General features: G+C 39.5%; 1 protein-coding gene across 1 annotated transcript; it reads right to left on the reverse strand.

Annotated features, from left to right (window-relative positions):
• Positions 1-902: 902 nt before the first annotated feature.
• On the reverse strand, positions 903-24,506 carry LOC139478373 (multiple epidermal growth factor-like domains protein 11). Its single transcript, XM_071260809.1, has 13 exons — positions 24,446-24,506; positions 13,864-14,001; positions 13,130-13,333; positions 11,472-11,672; positions 9,702-9,833; positions 9,406-9,552; positions 9,080-9,223; positions 8,801-8,938; positions 3,364-3,516; positions 2,852-2,998; positions 1,820-1,957; positions 1,521-1,620; positions 903-1,406 (listed from the first exon to the last, which is right to left on the reverse strand). Exons 1-13 carry the CDS (start codon positions 24,504-24,506, stop codon positions 1,202-1,204), a joined length of 1,908 nt encoding a protein of 635 aa, XP_071116910.1. The 3' UTR covers positions 903-1,201.
• Positions 24,507-24,524: the final 18 nt, after the last annotated feature.

The raw sequence follows: 24,524 nt of genomic DNA on the forward strand, positions 1-24,524 counted from the left end.
TTTGCCAAATTCTCGATTAATGATTTCAGATCTGAAAAAAATAACATTCTGGAGTGGCTAATAGATGGCCTAGACTGTATGGATTCAGTCGTAAATCCTATAACTATCGTTGGAACACCCCGTGTTAAAGTTTGAGGTTGCATGATTAGAAATCACATTCAGACTGTCACTATCATGATCTGGTAAGCGACGCTCTGATTGGGCGGATGAAGGGTCGTTCTGACGTTACCTCTATTGGCATGTCGTCAGATCTTTGTTTAGCGGTAGCGAAAAATCAGTCAGTATGCTGTGTGTACTAGTACCAGCCACACACACACACACACACACACACACACACACACACATACACACATATATATATTATCCTTGCTGTAGAAGAGCAAAACTACCTTACAAATGGCCGTATAAAGGTAAATCCCATGTACGTAAATCAAAACCTAGCCAGTATGTCCAACCTTGTACCTTTTTACTAGAGGGCACTATCGATACTGACACGTCCTTTTCAGATGTCACCACCCGCCGTTTTGACTGTGTAACCCTAGGTACTGGCAGCCGATATTGCCTACTTCTGCACTATTCACCATATTCACAGTAAGTCTTGTTGATTTGCTCTGTCGGCATCATACGTATGGTAATGTCATATATTCGACTAAACTAATTCAAATACGAAACATATGTAGCTTAGATGCATAAAATATGAAAAATGGAAAATGATTCAATTCTTGTTTAGTAGTGACATAACGCATAGAAATCACAATGATCGTCATATGTATATTATGCTAACCTTAAGGGCTGCACAACACTACATATAATATGTACAAACTACCCAAAAGGGGGGTAAAACTTAGATCATATATGAGACAGGATAAAAGTTTTCCATGTTATAGTGAGTGAGTGAGTGAGTTGGGTTTAACGCCGCTTTTAAAAGTATTCCAGTTATATCACGGCGTGTCAGCTTAATATGTGGGAGGAAAGCCCGAAGTGATGCAGGTCTCAGACGTTTACCACTTCGGTGAAACCCACGAGCACGGGTATGGTGCTGACAAACCTAGAAACATAATCGGGGCGAACCGGGATTCGAACCCACAATCATAGGTTTCTGGCGTGCATAAGGGACGCAACTCTGCACAGCGAATCGTGGCGCCTAAGACGACTGGGCCAACCGTGCCGTACGTCACAGCACATATAGAAGACACTTTACTCAGATTTGATTATTTTCATATACGCTGTTCTGAATGACATCATAATGTGACTTCTCTCTCTCCCTGGTGACCTCATTCAACTCAGTATAATCTTCCACATTCAAGCCATGAGAGGGTGCAGGAGCAGGAATCTCTCCAGTATCGCCTGTGTTTGTCTTTCTCACCTCTGTGGGGGGTGTGCCAGTTAGGGGTGTCCGTTTCAGTCTGAACAGTAGAAGTATTGTAGAAATATAATAGATGATCGTGCTCATCCCACAAGGAAAGACTTCATTACCAGTACTCTGTTATTTAATGATACAAAATGTTATGAAAAGTTACCTTCCAGATTTCCACAGAAAGATCATCAACCCAGCATTCAGACACAGCATTGCAGCCATAACTACTGCTCCACCAATGACGCCACTTGTCACCGGAGACACTGGATAAGATACAAAGTCACATTAGTCTGGTGCTTAACATGTACTGCGAATAGATATACACGTATATGCCAACGTATCTAAAATCACAGTGAATCAACGTTTGTTTGATCGTATACTTAATGCATAATACATAGCAACGTTAATGCGGATATAAAAAAAACTGATTGTAGAGGAAGAAGACCTAAATGGGATTCGAACCTCTGACATCTATATCACATCGGTCACCAGTAAAGCCGTCCAGACATTCTCCTGGACAGCGTCCATCTCCATCATCACACGTGACGTCACAGTGTCCACAACGAGAACAGTCAGGCCCAAAGGTTCCAGGCTTGCATTCTGAAGATTGGCAGTTCAGGTATTAAGTGATGAAAAGGTATGACAGAGAAGTAAATTGAGACATGTTTCAGTTATGACATATCATGTCATGTCTTTTGTTGCTGTTTAATAGAACCAGCAGTGTTATACAGTGATTTACAACAAATTCTGGCATTTTTACATAGCTGAAAAACATCTACATCAGTTCAGCAGTTCAACTGAAGACTTCATCATTATTAGTGTCACTTCAACAAACATAAAGGCATACTGAAAAATGCTTATGTCTGGCAATATATGAAGTGTCTGTAAATGTTTTGGATTTAATATATCCACTCTTATTCCACTTTTAAAAATAGGAACGAATAAGCATGTCTTTTGTGGTTGGGCGCAACACACTTCTATATGTGAGTCTGATGAATGATGGCAAATTGCAAACCAAACACCAGTACGAGTTCACTATCGTAAACTCCTCTGTAGTGTGTCCACTATTAGGGCGAGTACTGCCTTATGACCATGAAAGAAATGAGAGTATGGATCCATGTAGATAAGCACTTGTATGTTAACAGATGAGTCAACATGGTTCATAATGGGAAGAAGGTGGGCCTGTAGAATTTCATCACAATGGCACTGAGCCGTTAAGTTGGTTTGCACTTGGACCAGGTTTCTTTACTAGTGTGTACGCTTACGCTGCCACCGCCAAATCGTTCATGCAAACTCACCGTAGCAGTTGGACAGTTGCCAACTGACAACGTTGAACACGTGGTTTTCATGTAGTGTTATTTTTCTGAATTGTTATGTTTGTGTTATGCATTTTGGTTAATGTGTACCAAATGTATTTCATATATGTACATCAATGTCGTGTCTACGTTTCTTTTCTGAAGAGTATCTTTCTAATAAGAGTGTTCAGAAACATACTCTGGGTACAGTCTGCTCCGATCCATCCTTCCCGACATCCTGCGGCGCATGTTCCTGTCACGTGATCGCAGGAAACTGGTGCAGTTTCACATTGACGTGAATCGCAAGACTTGCTGCAGTTGGCACCGTACTGCCCACTCGGACATGCTTCACACAAAGAATGTACATTAGACATACAATTATATTTTTTCATACAACAAAGAAACAGATTAAATATTCAAGCAAAGAGGGACAATAATCATGTTATTTAACTATGAAATTTCAGTCTCAATTCAATGACCATGTAACATTCAGTTGGTATGACATATTTCATGACACTGTATACAATGTAGTTGAATGCTTAAAACAAAAATACATTTAAGTGTGTTATCCTCGTGTTGCCCTGCCAGTGCATAATAACTCAATATAATTCTTACCAGCTTCAGCATAGAGAGTGATGTCATGTATACGTTATATAATAGCACCACTACGTGAACTATTGAAGCAATCATCATTCTTGAACTAATTCTCACGTATCCTGCAGTCAGCGTTCTGCCAGCCTTCCCGGCATCCATCTGTGCATGACCCTGTGACGTCACACACTGGTGATGGTGTTTTACAGTTGCGGGAACTGCAGAACTGAGTACATCCTGGTCCATACCTTCCAGGGGAGCAGTTGACAGGCTCTGTTTGTATATGATAGTGTAGTTTATTGTTGAACAATGATTGGAACTGTATTACATTGTTTCTATTGCGATTCGGTAGAGGCTTATTGCAATGTATTTGGACAGTGTTTAGTTGTCAGAGATGTAGTACTATTTAATGTAAGCAAGTGAGAGTGTGGACGTTAGTGCTGGTGTGATGTCAAAACTTTTGGTATACCGTGGACTTTGATAGAGTGTTATATAGAAACATGTAGAATAGTCTAAGAATAGTGCCATGTTGTGATGGCATCGTCTTGAAATTCCAGTAGCTAGTTAGACTGTATGTAAGGGGACAAGAGCGTACCTCTTCTTTCACACATTTCATGACAAGCCTATCCCGGAAGCTTGACTGCCGTATCTGGTTGAATATACTATTTTCACTGACTTTTTCAATCTACACTGGATTTTTGTATTTGATACTGACCACTGTCGTCATATTATATAATGTCATTGGTTATTGTACTGCCACTCTATTGTGTACTGCCATTGTAATTACTGTGCAGTAATCTGTATTGATTTGCAAACCAAGTGAATTTTGGTTGGTTGGTTGGTTTGCTGTTTCACGCCGCACTCAGCAATAGTCCAGCTGTATGACGGCGGTCCGTAAATAATCGAGTCTGGACCAGACAATCCAGTGATTAATATCATGAGCATCGATCCACGCAATTGGGATCGATGACATGCATCAACCACGTCAGCGAGCCTGACCACCCGATCCCGTTAGTCGCCTTTTACGACAAGCATAGTCACCTTTTACGGCAAGCATGGGTTGCTGAAGACCTATTCTACCCCTGAATCTTCATGGGACAAGTGAATTTTGTAATACATTTGTTGATAGTTTACCACATGTTGGTTGTTTGTTGGTTTCACACTAATTATTTTACATACAGATTTATGGGTTAACATTTTGTTTCAATTTGGGAATCGACACATAACATAGATTTCTGGTTCGTAAACATTTTATTGTCTAATATTGTGTGAAGCCAACAATAATTAAGGTGTTCAGTGTAGAGGAATGTGTTGCTCAACCTTCAACGAAACAAGTCCCTACGCTCAAAAATGTCTGAATCAGATATGCTTTGTGATTACACAAAGGGGTACAAAGAGGAAATGGATGATGGTGTTTTGGTCTTGCTTGAAGATAAAACTGATGTTTTTGATTTGAAGAAATCAGAATTTGAAAGAGAAAAATTGGCAATAGAAATTCGGCTTAAATGAATAGAGACAGAGAAAGAAAAGGAATTATTGAGATTGGAAGCTGAGAAGTTAAACTTGGAAGTTGAGAAAGAAGAGCGAGAATTTTGGATTCAGCGAATGGAAGTTGATAAAGATATTAGGCTTAAAGAACTAAAAGACTTACAGAATGATCTCTCTTACCGTACTTCAACAGGTGATGGATTGTTTAATCTTTAAAAGCAGATTAGATTTGTTCCGACATTCTCTGAACGTGATGTTGAAAAGTATTTCCAACATTTTGAAAAGGTGGCTATCAGTTTGACCTCAAAATCAGTGTGCCATGTTGTTGCAAAGTGTGTTTATGTGGAAAGCTCAGAAAGCATATTTTGCATCACCTATTGATAGGAGTTCTGATTATCAGGTTCTTGTTTTGGCTGAAGTTTTGAAGTCTGATGAATTGGAAGCTTACTGGCAGTCTGGTTCTTAATTTGTTGACAAAAAGTCAAGTTCTGCTCCAGATGTTAAAAAACATACTACTTCGTCAGAGCCTACTTGTAGATATTACCGCAAGCCAGGGCATATCTATTCTAAGTGTAGAAAGCTCGCTTTCAAGGAACAGTCATTATTCCCCAAATTCTTTTGTGAATGTCACGTTACAATCTTTTTGTGGTTCGGGTAATGTCTTTTGTTGTGAGAGAGGAGTACTTACTTTTTTTCGTGAAGGGTTTGTGTCAGCTAAAGGTGACAGCTCCAATGTTAAACACATTACAGTTTTAAGGGATGCTGGTGCTCTTCAAACACTGATTTTGGATAGTATTTAGCGACTTTCTGAGGTGTCATCAGGGAACTCTGAGGTATTTTGCCCTTCTCCATTTTGTGAATTCGAAGTCAGATTTGGTATCTGGGCTGGTCAACTCAGTCAGTCATATTTTCTCAGATGTGTGAGAAAAACTTTATATGATGCATGTGGTGTTTTGGTAATCTCACACGCACGGTCACGGGTATCCTAACTTTTAAGTGACACCTCCCTCCCGATTCAGTGACACATAGCTACATTTACAGGGAGATAGTGATATATATGCCTTTATGGTCATCGCATGTCCAAACACACCCTTCCAACCTTCAATTCTTGTTCAGAAGAGGAAGTGTTCACGCGTCGGTCTAGTTTGTCATAAAGAAGTAAAAGCCTGATTGAAAGCATTTGAGAAATAGAAGCTCGCCTCTCATGGCATGTTACTGGCAGCTGCTGGCCGATGTCGTACAGTTCATTTAAGAATTGAACGTCAGTTTGGATGGGTTCATTGAAGTGTGAACGATTTAAAAGCGCTGGTTAAACGTTCGTGTGAACCTCCTCGCAAGCTCAGAGGCTCGCAAGCTCGGAGGTTCACACAGTTTAACCAGGGCTTTTAAATCGTTCACACTTCAATGAACCCACCCAAACTGATGTTCAATTCTTATAATTTCATACTTTGTAGTTTACTGGTCTCGCTGAATAATATCGCAACCATGTTTGCCCAAATTTGAAGTCATCTGGTTTCCGCGAAGAACATTGCAACAATGTTATTTTGTCGGTAATTGCCGGCTCTGGGTCAAATACGTTTCCCCACTCATACTCAGTTACGCAAAGAAAAGAGTTCTTTGAATATATACAACATAATCTAGAAATATATCAACATAATTCCTTTCTCTGAATATATTTACAAACAATATTTGGGATAAATCAAATCTAAAAAATGGGTTACAGGAAGGTAAACAAAAAAATAAACATGACCTCGATGCACCGAGGCGAGGTCAACCTTCAAGCGCGGATTTATATATGACGTGACGTGAAATTTATACTGCTGTTGAAAATGACGTTTATTGAGCAGTTATGGAAAACACCCCGAGGCGTGAACCCTCTCATGGCACTTGCAAATTGGGAATATCACCGATTAATGAATGTGTTGCTCGTGTTTGGATAATCGCAAACCAATTCGGACGATGCAGAATGGACTGGCGGGGGTTGAACCGAGTGCTCTGAAACGTGTGTGTTTTGTGGTAATTCTCAACATCAGGGTGTGTTATATTTGGAGTTTTGGATTTGTGCGTGTGCTGTAATACTTCCCTTATCTGGTGTTTCTTGTCACCTGAGATGGACCTACTGTATGACCTGATACTAGCTTCATTTCTGTGCCCCGTCACTCCTCATGTGCCGCCGCTTCTCGGCCAACTCAGAAACCGGAACAGTATAGATTTCTAGTCTCCAATCACCAATCGCAAGGTAGGCAAGTTTTTGGTGTTTTAACAAAAATTAAGTTTCATTCTTTACCTTTTTATGTTTTATGGTTTCTCAAAATCTTAGATTTTTTTCCGGATACGATAGTAAATCGGGTTTTAGTTTGGGATTGATCAGGAGCAGTCGCGTTTGCTCTGTGTCAGGGACACATCTGAGCAGGGTACGACATTGTTTTCATTGGTGCGAGATTCCTGTCATTTCCGAAAACAAGGCATCAAAGTCAAAATCGCTCAATATATCAATTTCGTTCACATCAGTAATTTTACAGAAATAATTTTCTTCACTTGCGTTATTAGTATTGAAAGATAGCCATTCCATATCCAAATCACCGCAAGGACAATCCATATGTAGCAACTAGACGATATCAGTCACCAGAACCAAATATTTATTTATAAGTCCACTGAAATGTTGCAAGACCAGTATGCAGGAATCAATGCAGGTATTAAAAAGAAAAAAGAAAAACGAGTTGATCGTAAACACCGATCGAGAATTCGGGGAAACCCGGAAAGTACTTCCGGCAAAAGTTCACACGATCAATTTCACAAAAGATTGTTCACATCGTGTGAACTTTTTCTGTCCGTTCACAGGTGTGTGAACTCCAAATATCAGATCACGTGACTACCACTTCAGCCAATCAGCATGAAAGAAACAGTGTAAACTTCAAAGTATGAAATTATTATCAAATTAGGAGAAAACACCCCAAATAAAAACCGTATTCAAAATGTTCCTTAAAATCTGCATTGTTTGCAAACCCGAGCTTAAAATTAAATAAAGTATCCCAACTGTGTCATATCCAGTACTTCCTTACTGGCACACTCCTTCCTTACTGATACTTCTCTCTTGTAACAAGGGCGGTAGCGTAGTGGTTTCAGCGTTCGCTCGTGACGCCAAAAACCCTCGTTCGATTCTCAACATGGGTACAATGTGTGGAGCCGATTTCTGGTGTCCCTAGCCGTGATATCGCTGGAATCTTGCTAAAAGCGGAGTAAAACCAAACTCAATCACTCACTCACTCTATTTACAGTCATTGTACATGCTCCCTCCTATAGGCTGCAGCCTTCCATTCAGGGTTCGACAGCTTTCGTACACATTCCTTATCCTGTTTTGCCACTAGGTTTGCCACTGTGATGGGTTGGTATGCTCGCCACATTGAGTAGCTTATGTAACCCTGTAAGTAATGTATGATCTGTTGTATAAGAGGCTTGGGCATGGGAGGGGAGTGGGTGCAGGTGGTGTATAGCTACCGCCAGGGGTGAGAGTTGGGGAAGAGTTTTGGTTTTGAGAGCTGAGACTGGTCCAGGACGGACGTCTCACACTTACGAAGTATTCGGCCATGTCGATTATTTGTGAGAGACATCTTTTTGGCTTTGCCACATGCATGTTCGTTTGCTAGATTTTATTCGCAATTGTGTACATATTGAATCAAAATATTATTTTTTCATCTTTCCATCCTTGACTTAAAAAATCCTTATATTCAGCTAATTTACTCACAAAATCATTCATTTTTTGCGTCAACAACCAGTCACTTACGACAAAAATAGTATACATAATTACTTCCCTTTAAAACCTAGTTTCGAGGCCTGCTGCGGAAACGCACATTCTGTATATTTCAAGTATATTAACAGGTAGTTGCCCTGTATTCCGTCTATTTATGTCATGAGCGGCATTTATTTCGTTTTTATTTCAAAGAACGTTTGAGACATGAAAACGTATTTTGTAATAGAAATTACCCTACATATTTTATTGAGAACGATTGAAAAAGATATAAAATGGCAAATAGCCCTTTGAGTGGCATGAGTGACATAATGTTACTACCTATACAGTCAGCTTGTGTCCACCCCGTCTCACATCCACTGTCACAGGCCCCTGTTGAGTTGCAGGAAGACTTCCCTACACAGTGTCTGGAGGAACATACGCCGAGACAGTTTGATCCATAATTTTTGTCATCACATTCTGGAATAAGATGGCGGAGATATGATATAACTTATATTTCCTATAATGATTAATGTACCTATTCTAGAGAAAGTGAAAAGTGTATTTAGACCAAATTATTTTTTTATTCACTCACTCGTATAATTATTATTCATGACTCACCATCTTTACAGTCAGCACCCATCCATCCAAATTCACACCCCAAATCACATGACCCTGTCACGTAATTACATGACGAGTTTCCTGCACAGCGTCTGTCAGAGCAAAGACTCCTGCAATTTGCACCATACGTTCCTTTGACACATTCTAAAACAAAAAACTGAAGAGATAACCAGGCGTTTCATAGATGTTCAGATGTTCTTCATGGTGTTTAGCGGGCTTCCTTCCATGTTATAACTGATTTATTGTGATCTGTGTTCTTTCTCTGCATCCGACATGACATGGTAATAATTGTCCTTAATTCCCAAAAAACTCTGAACAGTCTTTACCTTGTGTGCAGTCCTCATCTATCCAACCAGGAAGACACCCGGTGTCACAAGCTCCAGTGTGATGGTCACATGACGAATTTGTAGCTGCACACTTCCGCTCAGCACATGATTTATTGCAGTTTGTACCATAACTGGTATTGTTGCAAGCTGTAAAATATAGACTGGAGCTGAAGATGAGTGTTGATTTGTAAAACGTGGTGGGAGGTCGGTTCATAAAAATGTTAAAAAACAAGTCATTAGGTAATGTTATGTACCCTGACTTAGTCACACCAAACCTGACAGTAAGTGCTTCTCACCTGTATCACATCTCTGTCCCCGCCACCCAGGTCTACAGTCTCCAGGACAGAACCCAGTCAAGCGATCACAGGTTGAATCCAGGCAGTGACAGAACTTGTTACAGTTCATCCCGTAGATTCCTTGACTGCAGACTGTTGCATTGTCAAGACAAGAATAAAGCATTTTACCGTACTGAGCGAGGAAGAGGATTTACTGTCACCTTCAAGATTTGTTTCACTTTTATGTACTTGTGTGTTTGGCTGATTGTACTTGTCCGGGTGAATGCCGTATTGATTATAATAGCCGACTGAGATATCATGATGCAGTGTAACATGGCTACTCCACTTGGACACATTATACTGACTCCAAGCCAGTCAGTCCTTGCTTTATCTCCTTAATGCCGAGCCAGCCCCAGGCAGGGTTACAACGAGTACATTTTCTTAGCGTCTTTTGATATGATGCAGCCAGAAGATCGATACACCGAACTACTGCTCCCTGGCCAGATGATTTATCAACTACACCATTGAGGCGGTAGGGAGAGGAAGGGACACAGGTGGGAAGAGTAAGGAAATGACACACGACCTTTAATAATTCATGTTTTTACTCCAGAGTATCTTTGTTTCCATCTGAAACGTCATATCAGTGTTAAATTTATGGTTGAACCATTGAGGCTGATTTGATCCGCTTCTAGGATATGGCCAATATTTTAGACACCTCCTAAACATCCTTATACATCCGCATATCCTTTCCAGTTTTTCTACCTCGAATCAGTTTCTACGCAAGAGAACTGTGTATCATCAAAGTTAGTATTTACTATAATGAATTAAAGCAGAATGTAGTCATCAAAGTTATCACAGGATCAGTTTCAGTCCAGCACAGTTTCAAAATAGGATTACACATGCCAAAGATTCCCCACATGGGTACAATGTGTGAAGCCCATTTCTGGTGTGCCTTCCGTGATATTGATGGAAAATTGCTAAAATCGGCGTGAAACCATACTCACTCACTCAATACTAACACACACAACAGGCTGAACTCGGCCCTTTAATGCAATGTCAGTTGTAAGGCGTTTTGTATGGACAACATAGTGTGCTTCATAGGACGAGGGAAAATTGAAAACAAAATATTGTTCTCTTTAGTGATGAATCACCATTTTTAGCTTTTTTTAACGATACTGTCTAAACCTTATACTAAAGGGCACACTACATGGTTAAGTACATCCACCTGGGATGTTTTGTCACCATTGCAGAACAAGAACCAGATTGTAAGTTCCATGAAAAGTGAGTGAGTGAGTTTTGGTTTTACGCCGATTTTAGCAATATTCCATATTGTACCCTTGTCGGGAATCGAACCCGGGTTTTCGGCGTGACGAGCGAACGCTTTAACCACTAGGCTACCCGATCGCCCAGTTCCATAAAGAATTAACAACTGTCAATGTAGAATCCAATTAAGTGTGAGGGAAAATGAAATTTAGTTTCTAGGCTAGGGAATGCCAATTTTGATCATGTGTGGACTACATCGCAGTTTGATGTTCCACGTGATCAATTTGGCTGAATATATCTGAAATTAGTGCATTTAGACACAAGAGTGAGTGAGTGAGAATGGTTTTAGCAGTATTCCAGCAATATCATGGCGGGGGATGCCAAAAATAGGCTTCACACATTGTACCCATGTCGGGAATCGAACCCGGGTCTTCGGCGTGACGAGCGAACGCTTTAACCACTAGGCTACCCGACCTCCCTTTTGACACAAGAATAGACATGTTCTTCTTTATGTAACCATCGTTTTACCATAGATTTCCACCTCACAAATGTTGAGTGCATCACTGTATCCAGATCCTAGCCCCGGGTTCCCGATGGTGACGTTTCTGCCGGTACGGTTACAGGTTACGTCAGTTGGGTTGGGGGTGGTGGATGGACTAGGGAGGGTAGAGCAGATAGCTGACGGGTCGTTGTTCAGGTAGATGTTAGAGTTCGCGTTTCTCCTGTAGTCTAGTATAAAACAAACAAGCAATGTATCAAACTATATCAGGCTATTACATTGTGTTTATAAAGTTGCTGACAGCCAATACATGAGATCACAACATTATGTTCATGTAACATTTCGTATGTGATAAAAACGTAACTAATAACAAACACAATTCATTCCGAAGGAACGTGTTAGAGCAGGTGGGATTTAGAATAATTACATAAATACTCCTGATCGCTCACAAAAATTACACTTTAAAACAGCATATTAATGCTAATTAAATGTATGCATGATCATGAAATGCACGATATCTTGCGTAAATTTGTGATTCTTAAATTGAAAACAGGTATCTTCAGTCATCCTAATTTACCTCAACCTTGAAACTGCTTCAGAGGTAGTACTCATTTATGAGTGAAGTCGATGTGTATATACAGTGACCCAGTTTATCAATAATGTACTTCAATGAAAAACAACATTCAAACAAAAGTATGTCATAGTTAAGATGTTGTTTGTCTAATGTAATCAAGTGATATGACATGAAGGGCTACATGTTCTTATATTTTGTTTCTATAGTTCGCCATATACATTTCACATTCTATTATTCGATCATTGTAGATCAAAGATGCAGACAATCATTTTTTTCCACCACAGATAGTAATGTACGCTGTCCCGTGAACCACCCTGTCGGTAAAAGCACCCTCGGCAACAGGTCACTGTTTCTGACTTACGCAGGAATCTGATCGATAAATTCGCGATATCTGTCACTGGCCTAACACCTACTCAAAGTAAGAATCATTCTACGACGACCATATCCTTCAAATAATTCCAGAGACATGCATTGGTCGGATCTTTCGTGTCACCACTGCAGTCAAGCACAATATTTCTGGCAAGTTCAAAGTTGTCCCATATGTACTCTACATGTGCCACATAATGCTACTCTTTGGTAGTTTAAATTATTTTATTTCCATCTCAGTAATGTGAGTGAGCAATGACTTTGACCATGCGCCTTGATTTGATGTCGAGGAAAGATCACGCAATGATATTACACTATGATAAAATAGATTTTATATGTATTCATCAATAATTGTTATAGTTTGGTAACAAGTGTGAAAGTAAATTATGTCCTGTAATCTTTTATTTCTGGATAGATAGAACATTACCAGCCTATTGCTCATATGTGGGTGTCTGTTTGTCTTTTGTTGACTACCTAATTGTGTTCTAAAACATTTAGACGGTATATGCGGAAAAGATCATTAATTGATGTGGAGTGTTTATATATGTTGATAAATATGTTACTATTTGGGTTTACTATTAATGTAACATAATATCAATATATCATTTCTTTGTGTACATTGTGATTTTGAATACATTGTGATAAAAAAATAGACGTCTAAGGAGAGTACAATACAATCTACATATAACTATTCTGACAATCAGAATAGCACCACTCTCTCACAGATCATGATGCCTGGATACCTACATGTATGTCTGCTGTAGATTCTGATGTCATACAGTTGGTAGTCCCGGCCCAGATCCACTGTCCAGTCTGACGGAGATCTAGCAGCGTGGAAACAGGTTCTACTCTCACCATGTATGTCACTGTCTCCGTCCACAGCCTTTGATGGGGACCAGGTGCTATGTTGACCAGATGTTGTTGATGCTGACTTTTTCAGTGCAATGTTTTCTGTTTAGTACAACAATCATGTCACATACAAACTTTCATAAAGATCGCAGTACATGAAGTTACTGAGGATGACCCTGCTTTAGGCGAGTCATGTCGTTGTGAAAATAACTTGTTACTTATTACATTACTTGTTCATCAATCTTGTACATGTATGTTACTTGTATATCAGTCTTGCTTGACAACGGTATGAAATCTTTGCTTGACAACAGTATGGGAATCTATACCGACACGTCGTTTTTACGGTAATTTAAGAAGTTGTTATCCATAAATAGTGTCTACTTTGACATGTATATCAAGTTAACGTGGGTTTACATGCATGATGAAAGTCAAAAGCTCTACTGTTGATAAGGTAAATTAATGAAAACTAAAACCCAAAGCACTCACTCTTTTGTATTACAAGTGTATTATATATGGATTGTTATATAAATATAACCCTATTATAATAAGTTGTTCCAAGAGGTGTTTTCCACACAGCACTGAACAGAATATTGAACCCGTCAATATAGAATTAAAACGTGTGTGGAACTGACGTTTCTGGCAGAGGCCCCCTGCCTTCCTCCTTTCAGTGTTACAGTCACCAGAACAAGCACCTGTTGTCTCGTCACATGACGTCCGACAGTTGCAGGAGTAGCTGCAGGAGTCTCCAAAATGTCCAGGTGGGCAGGAACCTGTGAAGAGATACAGGGAGTCGAGATGAAACATTGAAATGACGGTCTGCAGTCTGCAAACAGCCCGGTGAGCTGGAGAGGGGTGAGATTCAACAGTTGCAATTTGCCCAGTGGTAGATACGCTGAGAGAAAGCTTCTTTTTAAAAACACATAAGTACTATGAACTACTGATGATACATATCCCGAGAGTTATGTAATAGTTGATTATTGTCTGACTGACTGTTGTTTATATGTCTACCCGACCATTCCAACTAATTTGTAAACTGAGAGTTATCCGAGTAACTAATTATCAAAAGCATACCATGCTGTGCTGACTGGTGCTCCTTTTGGCCTAGATCTGGACACTGTTATCAATAGTGTATGTTTCTCAAACAGTTTCTCTATGTTATATCATTAACGGTTAAAATGATGAACACAATTTTCAAAATAGAAGTTGAGCTAGCAGGCAAACAAAGTGAGTTGTAAGGGACTTGAATAGAAATTACTGGAAATGACAAATAGTCCGAGGTTAGTCCTCCTCTATCAAATTATACATTCTACAGAACTGCTGTGAATCACGTTCGAAGAAAAAAATACCAATGCACACACATTATTATAGAACATGCATTAAAAATCAAACCCATTATTTTTCATTCACTTTGGCGACAATATTGCAGATTATTGCAACTTAAGATTAGTATTTTTACGGTATTCAAGAATCTAATCTGATTAACTATATGGTTCATTTCACACCTGTTATTATGTTAACTGATGTTGCTTTACTGTCCAGACCATATTACACTGCAGCATAATATAATCACCCCCAGTCAAGTTAATGATAAATTGCATGATCGTGACGTTTCGTCATGCTTCTTACTCTGAATATTACTTGACTGTATTGATTTTTCCATCACAAGGGATAATTATTTAAAAGTTTCATCCATAAAGTATCTTTTTAATGTAAGTTCTCATTTAATTCTTGGATTTTTAAAAGAAATTGAGTTAATAGATACATTTTGATTATATGTATTGTAAAAGGTATGTAATTTTAATTTGGTAGAATGATTCGATAACTGTGATTGTTTGTGGCCGCACCTTCAAAGGGGGTTGAAGTATCGTAAAATAATTGTCCCCCTGAGAGGGTGCGTAAGTCCCACTTTACTTCAAAGTATGTTTCATTTTCCTGGATTTTAATCGTAGAATGCTTATTGTTTTTAAATACTTTGGCTTCAAATGTCTAACAATTACCAGTAACCAGAGGGATGGTGTAAATCCTGCTGGGGTACTATGCAGGAAGCAGATGTACCGTAAGTCCCCACGGTTCCTAGTATGATGACCCAACTTTGGTTGCTGGTGATCTCTAGCCCATTTATATTATGTATTGTTCGGAATAGTCACATTTTTACGGTAACATGCTAGTTTTAAATCTATATCTGTGATAGTCTAGTGCTTTTACTGTCCTTTATTGACAGATTTTATGTCTATATGAATGTATTATTACTGTATAACTTGATTTAGTCACTATATTGCTGAAATATTGCCGATGTGACTTTAAATCTTAACTCACTCATTCACTCACTCACTCACTCACTCACTCACTCACTCACTCACTCTGAATATTACAGTTGACAGTTGATAGTTGGGCGGTTGATTCCACCAACTCCGATGCTATGCTGTGTTGTATATTTGCCCAGCTGTTTTCATGAGGTTATACATGTGTCCGCAACTGCATTCGTGAATCGGTGGAATAAAACTTCAGCATGTCATATACATTTAGGCAGACTCATATAAATCGAAGTATATTCATTTAACCTTACCTAAATATCTGTCATCAGTTATATTTACAAAGATGTTTTAAAACAGAGGAAAAGACACATACAAACTTCATCCTTCAAAAAGCCTTGAAATGGACAGCGGGCATGGTTGTGCATTAAAACATATTATTCGAACAGAGATGAGAAAGTCATCAACCTGGATCAGCGCACCGTGTGTTCAATGAAGGAAATACTGATCTTCGTTTACTGGGTAAACAGATTGACCAATGTTCAGTTATATATCAAATTAACATAAGGATCTCGAGCTAGCCTAGATGGCCGCCCATGGCTTCGAGAAAATGTCCGAACTCACTGTCCCTGAATGAGTAAAATTAAATAAGGGAAGTCCAAAGTGATAAGTAATGGAAGAGTGAGTGAGTGAGTGAGTATGGTTTTACGCCGCTTAATATTCCAGCAATATCACGGCAGGGGACACCAGAAATGGGCTTCACACATTGTTCCCATGTCAGTAATGGAAGAAAGTTGTCAAAACACTGTCTTCCTGGTCAGGAATCTCGGTATGTGATGATACTTATTCCTTTATGATACGTTTGGATCTATATGTTGATATTGGCTCGAAGTTTATAATTAAACAATCCCTATCCCATCCCATATGATGAGATATTACATGATACATGTTGTTTCCGAGTATCAACACTGTTTTTCTATATATTTAAATGGGGGCCCGTGGATGTCGACATTTTCGATTCAAACAGCTTGGTTATTAATAGACATATTTCTCCTCTCCAAAAACAACGTGTTAAGTTTTCAATATCCAGCTGTCGCTTATTTGCCCTGTCACATATCCTCAGATACATCATATCCTTGTCTGACGAGACGTAGGGCCGTGAGACTTCAGGAGATACGAGTTCTATGCATGTATGTACGGCGACACGGTGTTGCTCAATCTCGGGGTACAATGTAAAACAGTAAGGTTGCGTATCAACAGCTTATCATTCTATGAACAGCTAATACTTCCTACAGAATCCTCAAACGTCATGCATGTGACTCATTGACTCGCTGCGAGGTTAACATCACAACAGTGGTAGCAGGATATCTTCCGTCCAGGTCACGTGCGGTCAGCCATGGCGACGTATCGGTTAGGAAATATTATTTACATTCACTCGTAACATAAAACTACTATTGTCAATTTATACATTATATACAGCGTATCGTTTCACTACGGGCGACAAAGCTATGCACGTTTTTTCCTTTATACCAAATACCACACAATTACCTTTGACAGACCAGGATATGGAGCACTACGTTACATGTCAGTAGTCAGTAGCACGAGTCTCGAGTACCAATTGCACAATTCTTCCAGCGCTTGAGGATTTTGCTAATTTCGTGGCATCATCGCATCACAACAGAGTAATTGTGTGTGCAGCAACACTTAATAATATTGTCCTGTATACTATGATTATACAAAAATAATAAAAACTTCATTTTAGCATAGTCCATTGTACAATTCCGACTGTGTCATGAGCATGTGTTTATGAATCACAACTCAAGTAGTGATGACACCGGTTGTTCACGCACACATGAGATTAACCTGCCCACCGGTGTCACCCGTAAAAAACATATGCAAAACATGCTGCACTGATCACACCGCCAAGGGCTACACTAAATCAGGTAGGTAGTGTACATAGAAAGATACTTGAAAAGGACAAATCCTATAAAGTTGCTGGTTCGTATGTATACGTAATAAGTTCATTCTGTCTTTTACTTCCAGGTGAAATTAACTACGCCGGACATTTTACCTGATGTGCTGCAAATATCTCTGAGAAAGGGCAGAGACACGAGAAACGAGCCTTCACACAACGCATGCTACTTCGTTATAGATCTCCATAGTGAGAAAAGCCTAAGTTTGTTTGGAGTGTGTTTCATGCCGGTGATATACCAACATATGCTTAATACACGGCATTTCATCATGTACCTACATATAGGTACAATGTAATGCATAGATCCTGCGATATATTTATCATTATCTAGCCCCTGTAGATATATACTTGTGTTGAGTGGATATCATGCTACATCATATGCCATTGCGTCCGTCTTGTGGTACATGTAGATTGTGTGAAACCAAAGCCCTCATGTAGATACAGACGTACATATGTACCAAGTTACATAATATACTTCAAAGAAAACTGTTCATCACAGCACTTCCCACCTTCTTTCAGCTCTTCTGCTCTGTGTGTTTTTATCGGCAGCCTTGGCCGTACAAGCAGCCACGCTTACGCACACGCACACGCACACGCACACGCACACACACACACAGGCGCGCGCGCTTACACCTCAATATATAAGTGCAACCATCTTGAATGCGACGTTAAACACCATTCTACCTCATCTTCCTTCACCTCTAGTTAGAGCTCACTCTTGCAAACTGTTGTGTTTTGGAGCTTGATTTCTTTAAAATATACGTTCTTCCCACGTATATCACTTACTTTCATTGCCAGACATTGGTGTATTTTCCTGTTGTTCAATTTCAAAACAAACTTTCCCTATATATATTCAATGTTATATCGAAATTCGATTAAAAATCCTCCATGGCAGTCAGTGTGCATTGCAATTGGAGATTAATGGCCTTATAAGCGGAAAGCGTGACTGGATATTGGGGTAAAGATGACTGGACCTCGGGTATGGATGACTGGACTCCGGCATTGTGATGACAGGATCCTCAGCATGAGGTAAATTTAACGATCGCAGTCCCGTAGGCTATAGATGGTTAACCGCTGACTATGAATACCTGCTTGTCGTAAGAGGCGACTAACGGGATCAGGTGGTCAGACTCGCTGACATGGTTGATGCATGTCATCGTACCCAAATTGCGTTGATCGATGCTCATGATGTCCAGTCTCAATTATTTAAAGGCTGTTGTCATATAGTTGGAATATTTCTGACTGTTATTTTTTTCAAATAACGACAATATATTCAATAAATTCTCTCTTGTTGCTATGTTGCAATCAAACGTATAAAATCCAGCAACTTGATTCCTTTGTTCTCTGACTCGCGATATTTTACTTAATACATATTACTTATTCATAATTTCTGTTTACTACTCTTTGATCACTTCCTGTAACCACGCATGTTACATTCAGGTCGTCAACGAGTGAGAAAAACTTTTCGACTAAAAGTGTGATAGCTGTAAAACCTGGGTGTTCAAATTGTCTACTTTTATTAATTGTCATTGCCATATATGTGAAATGATATATGAACAGACACACATTACCATCTACATTGTTGAAAGAAGTCGCCGCGTGCTCGCTTGTGAATCCCATTCTGTCTCATATTTGACAGGTTGGAAATTGTAAAGGCAGATTATACGTCAAACCAGTTCGCTCTGGATTTGCAGATGTCAGTTAACAAACTACGCTTGTTTTATCTTTTTCAGTTCATGCTGGTGTTGCTTGGTGGTCCCGTGCAGAACGTTTAGCTAGGATGTGTTGTCACTGACAGTATTAAGCGACCTCTCCTCATATAACTATACACATCTATTTCTTGAGTTGTCCTATTCATATGTCATGAGGTGACTGAGGTGGTAGTATATTTAAATAGTCGACCTCTTCACCGTATCCACTCCACTAGCACCACCACACCGAGTTTCCTGACACCCGCCACGTTGACCAATGTTGAAATGAAACACCCGGTCATCAGGTCATGTTGGTGGTATCATCTAATAAATAAAATATGCCTGCTGTGTGTGTGTGTGTGCGTGCGTGCGTGCGTGCGTGCGTGCGTGCGTGCGTGCGTGCGTGTGTGTGTGTGTGCGTGCGTGTTAATGTCATGCACGTATATATGTGCAGTAACGTCTAAATGATTCGTATCACCTTCTACATTGTTGAAAGAAGTAGCTGCAAGCTCGCTGGTGAAAGTGACCAGGCCCCAGTTGAGTCCATATTTGATATATTACAAAGTGTAGAGTCGAGTTGTAATTAAGTTAAACAACACTTTCAAACTCACTCTTGATGTTAAAAGATTTCAATACATCGAGACTATCGCCCCTCCGTTTTATACCTATGAAGGGATTTTTAATCCTCATAAAAACCGTCAAAAGTGTAATATGTTTTTAATATCTGCTTCGGTAGCCAGGGGATAGAACATTCATTCAGGGTGTGCTGTCATTGAAAGTTGCCATTGCTTCTTGATAGCTAGTTCGCTTGTGAGTAACACACCCTTTGTTTATTTATCCAGGTTCTTAAATAAAACCTGCATTTGTGTTACCACTCCGTATTTTTTTAAGGAAAGTCGAAAATATCCACCAGGCCACATGTGTCTGCTCTGCTGATCCACATCTTGCTGTTGCAATTGAGACTAATCTAACTTTGCAGTACAGGAAAGAATGATTGGGTATCATTGTTGAAAAGAAGTGTAAGGAATCTCAGGCTACCACAGCTATGGATTTTAACCAGCATGACATTGTACTTGACAATTCATTACATGCATCTGGACACATCAGGACATAGGAGATTGGATCTCAATTGCTAATAATATGGATGTACTCATTGGTGATAGCTGTGAAACACTGGCCAGACAACCATGTGCACTGGACACATTTAGTAAGTTTCTTTAAGTGAAGTCATGAAGGTTGTTGGAGAGGAATTGGACATTGTTCCGATGGATGTTGTGACATTGTCCGAGGTTGCTGATGTAAATCTGATTTTCAGGTTGAAAGAGTCTGCTTTTTGTTTCTGAAGTTGATTGGGCTGGATGTTCCACTTACAAAGGGTTGTCCCGAAAGTTGTTCACGAGCCTTCAAATTATGTCGTCCTTTTGGGATATAGAGGAGGAACCTGCTTCCGTCGGACCAATGTATTTCGTGCCAGTTTCTCAGACTTTTGCTGAACAACATGCCAAAAAGGAACCCCTGTCGCTAAGGGGGTTTAATGACTGGACGCCATTCCTGCTGCTCCTGCTGCTCTCAAGTGGTTCTGTAATGTTCTGGTGGACACACGGGACAGGACGCGCTGTCCTGTCTCCGCGATGTGACCTCACATGAGGCCGTTATGACCGTGGCAGCTCTGTCACAGCACTGGTTAGACAATGTCTTCACACCAATTGCCTGATGACTGTGTAGCTGTAGCCTAGGTGACGCCCGATGGACGTCAATTGAAAGACAACCCTATGGAATGTATTCCGATCATTTCTCGTCTCTGCATCTGTGATATCCTACTTCGTGTCATGTTCACAGGGAATTATTAAACATAGCAAGTCAGCGGGATCAAATACCAAAATTTGATGCCTGTACATACTGTATTTACGGGAGTGGCATCCTTCACGTGCATGCCATGGTGAGTTCTAACATTACCGTCAAACATGACCTTTCACCTCTTTGTGTAATTATAATGGCAATTACAGTTATTCACATGTAATAATTCATTATCTGAAGGGGTGCTCATCTGTTTCCCAGGTGCATTCATATAATTCTGAATGGATCGTATGTTCGTGAAATAATCATTTCCTTATTTCAGCAATATCAAATCAATACAGTATGCACATTTTGACTGATCATCAAATCATCCTGCTGTTTCTAAAATAAAGTCCTGGACTAGACCCTCAAATGGGTGTTTCAGTTAATGAATGAATTAATTAATTAAATAACTTTCCTTCATGGGTATATTGAGTTCTGTTTGTCAGATCCAAAATATTATGTATACGTGTTATAATCCCGTTGCATCTGTAGTTTCTTCAGTAATATCACAGTTAACCGAGTCAAACTTAATCAGTGTTAAATGTGTTTGTTTTTTCTCAATGAACTGAAGGAATTAATAAGTTTATCAAATCACTGATTTTGATATTGTTTGTTCCATGTACTGATTATGTATTGGAAATACTATACCATGGTGTTATTGAGCATTTCAGATAGATTTTAAATAAAAAGGAAAAGGACCCTGGTATCTTTAAGAATGAATAATGCAAAGTGTGCTGCTTTTGCTGTAATTATGTCGTTCTAAAGCTGAAAACCATTTCGTTACACTAATGACACAATGCAATGCCTCCCATACATTACCCAACATGTTCCGTTGCTGAAGTCAGCATATGTGTCACTTATTTCAAGTAATAGACACTCCATCATCACAAACGAAGTATAAATTAACTGACAGGTCTTACTGTTGCCTCGAACATGAAGACTCGATGGCATGAGCCAATATTGTCAAAACATGGCTATCCCACCGACCCAAAAAGATTGAACAGTCAGTCACCTTATTGATAAACAGTCGTCGGTACTCTGCCAAAGGGTTCGGCATACAGATACTGAGTAATTAATTCAAACGTTAATATTAAGAAACAAATATTAGAATCAAACCGAAAGTAAATAGAATTAAAACTCGATTGTGCAAAGGATGCCTTTGCAAAGGCCTTATATTATAAACTATTGGGTCTCAGCAAAGCAAATGCAATAGCTAGCTTTCAGTGCCTAATTTATATGTCACCGGCATACACTAATCTGATACTCTACCGAGCCAGCTGTATCCAGCTCAGTAACACCACTAACAAAAACATCCTGACACCCTCATTGTTGAACAACCAGGAAGTGCAATACCCCGACAAACTAAGCCTAGTGTAACGCCAACTGCACATATTCTGCATTAGTACACAATAATCTATCATTCTAGCAACACAACAATTGTACTGCTTTCAATTTCTCCTTTGAAAATGAGTAATGGAGGTATTCAAAGCCTCTCACAGGGGAAGAATGCTTCAGGTACAATCATGAATGTGTTGTATTCAAACAGAGGCGAATGGTGTAGGTCATTTGTTCGCGTGAACATTCCACCCAATTCCCTATTCAGCTCCACAGCTTCAGTTGAGATAGTTTTTTGTTATTATCAGTCGATCTTGTAACTGTTCAGTATAATTTGTCTGTACCCTTTAAACTAGACTTCCATTCAGTCTATCAAGTGTAATTATTTCAGGGTTGTTCATTCGTTATCTTGTCTTGTAATGTGGTATACAAAGTAACCAAGAGAATCCATCAACTTCATCCTTATGGTGGGGAAAAGAAGACATACCAACTCTTATCCTTTTCGCAAACACCTGGTGTCATCACTTATTTTCAGTGACCCGCTCATGACATCCTTTATTTGCTTTTTACACTTTACTTCTTTCGTTCGGTGGATAGTTGAGACTGGTTATTCTCTGGCGTTGATGTTTAAAAGATAGTATTTGCATGGGAGGTTTCAGACAGCTCGTTTCAGTTGCATTTAATATAAGACGTTACTATCTGAAGTACGTGTGACTTCATGTTTCCCCAGACAGCCATACAACAACCAACTGTATCGCGGAATATAATAGTTCCTAAAACAAGAGGTGATATTCGCGTATCCATGCACAACTTGCTCTTCAAAAGCATCTGACACAACACATGTATTCAAATAGTACCACCATAAGATGAGAAAGGTCTGTTAAGAACAATCTCAGTAAGTCACAATGACAGCGTGTCGTTATACATTTACATCAATTACAAGATGTTGCCCACAGAACACACGTGACGGGAGAGATTTCATTAAGTTGTTAATGAACCGGTGGCGGTTACATGTTTTAGTCATCATTGATCCATTGGTCGATCATTGAAAGGTGATAAAAGATCAAGGTAAATATAGAGATTGCTGTATGCTGTCACTGTCAGCCTAGACACGGATCAAGTCAATATTAAGACAGCTGGGATGTGCCTTTCTTCATTTTGTTCACAAGGATGGGTCGTAGCGAGGATATTCGTGAACGATCATGCAGTCAAACTATCTAACGTTTCTAAATATATAATAGGTTCGATGCTGAGTTCAAGATTAAAGAGTCTAAATGATCAGAAAGAACACTTCTGTATGAGTGTATACGTGCTTGAGAATTCCAAGGGGAACCCCAAGAATGTGAAAGTAGTCTGTCAGTGTCTCGTGAAAAAACGTATGAACGTCAAATTCAGTGCAAAAGCCGTATATCGTGTCAACTTTAAATGAACTCACACACACACACACACAGTTTCAACACAAGATAACTGTGTATTATCAAAGTTAGTATTTACTATAATGAATTAAAGCAGAATGTAATCATCGAAGTTATCACAGGATCAGTTTCAGTCGAGCACAGTTTCAAAATAGCGTTACACATGCCGAAGATTCCCCACATGGGTACAATGTGTGAAGCCCATTTCTGGTGTCCCCCGCCGTGATTTGCTGGAATATTGTTAAAGGTGGCGTGAAACCATACTCACTCACTCACTCACTCGAGCCCTGGGCCCATCTATCTGTTATGGATCATGCTTTATGGGAGGAAAGTCCGAAGTGCTGCATATCCTGCACATTTTCTCATAAAATGTATACAAAGGATCCGGTACACGGTGTTTGTCGTGTGTGATCATATTATGGATTAAATGTGGACCTAAATACAGGTGGCAAAAGCGTTTAGGCGACCCCAAACATGGATACAATGTGTGACTTCAATTTCTTGTGCCCAAAATTTGTTAAACATCACGATACGAAAATGAAACTAAGTGTATTTGAAACTCCATTTATTTTTATATCATTTATTTCTAATCTTTCACATACCACCTATAATACAATGATTTCAGATAATATCCCTTCTACAAAATGCAACTGCAGCTTAAAGATGAAACATGTTGTATACATAATAATAACCATCCAAGAACAACTTACCCAATAACAGTTGCATCCACCCAGCCAGCACCACCACCCGGATCAACCTGACAACCGCCATGTTGAACTGGCAGGAGTT

The sequence above is a fragment of the Haliotis cracherodii genome, unplaced genomic scaffold, assembly GCF_022045235.1.
Source record: "Haliotis cracherodii isolate W230 unplaced genomic scaffold, xgHalCrac1.p SCAF_4, whole genome shotgun sequence".
NCBI classification, from domain to species: Eukaryota; Metazoa; Mollusca; class Gastropoda; order Lepetellida; family Haliotidae; genus Haliotis; species Haliotis cracherodii.

What these genes read in the sequence shown, in the direction of transcription:
- LOC139478373 (XM_071260809.1), bottom strand. Translation starts at nt 24,506, where the DNA reads ATGGCGGTTGTCAGGTTGATCCGGGTGGTGGTGCTGGCTGGGTGGATG. An exon ending in AGGGGGCCTCTGCCAGAAAC is followed by an intron (nt 13,334 to 13,863) that starts GTCAGTTCCACA and finishes TGTACTAAACAG; the next exon opens with AAAACATTGCACTGAAAAAG. An exon ending in GAACGCTGACTGCAGGATAC is followed by an intron (nt 2,999 to 3,363) that starts GTGAGAATTAGT and finishes CTTTGTGTGAAG; the next exon opens with CATGTCCGAGTGGGCAGTAC.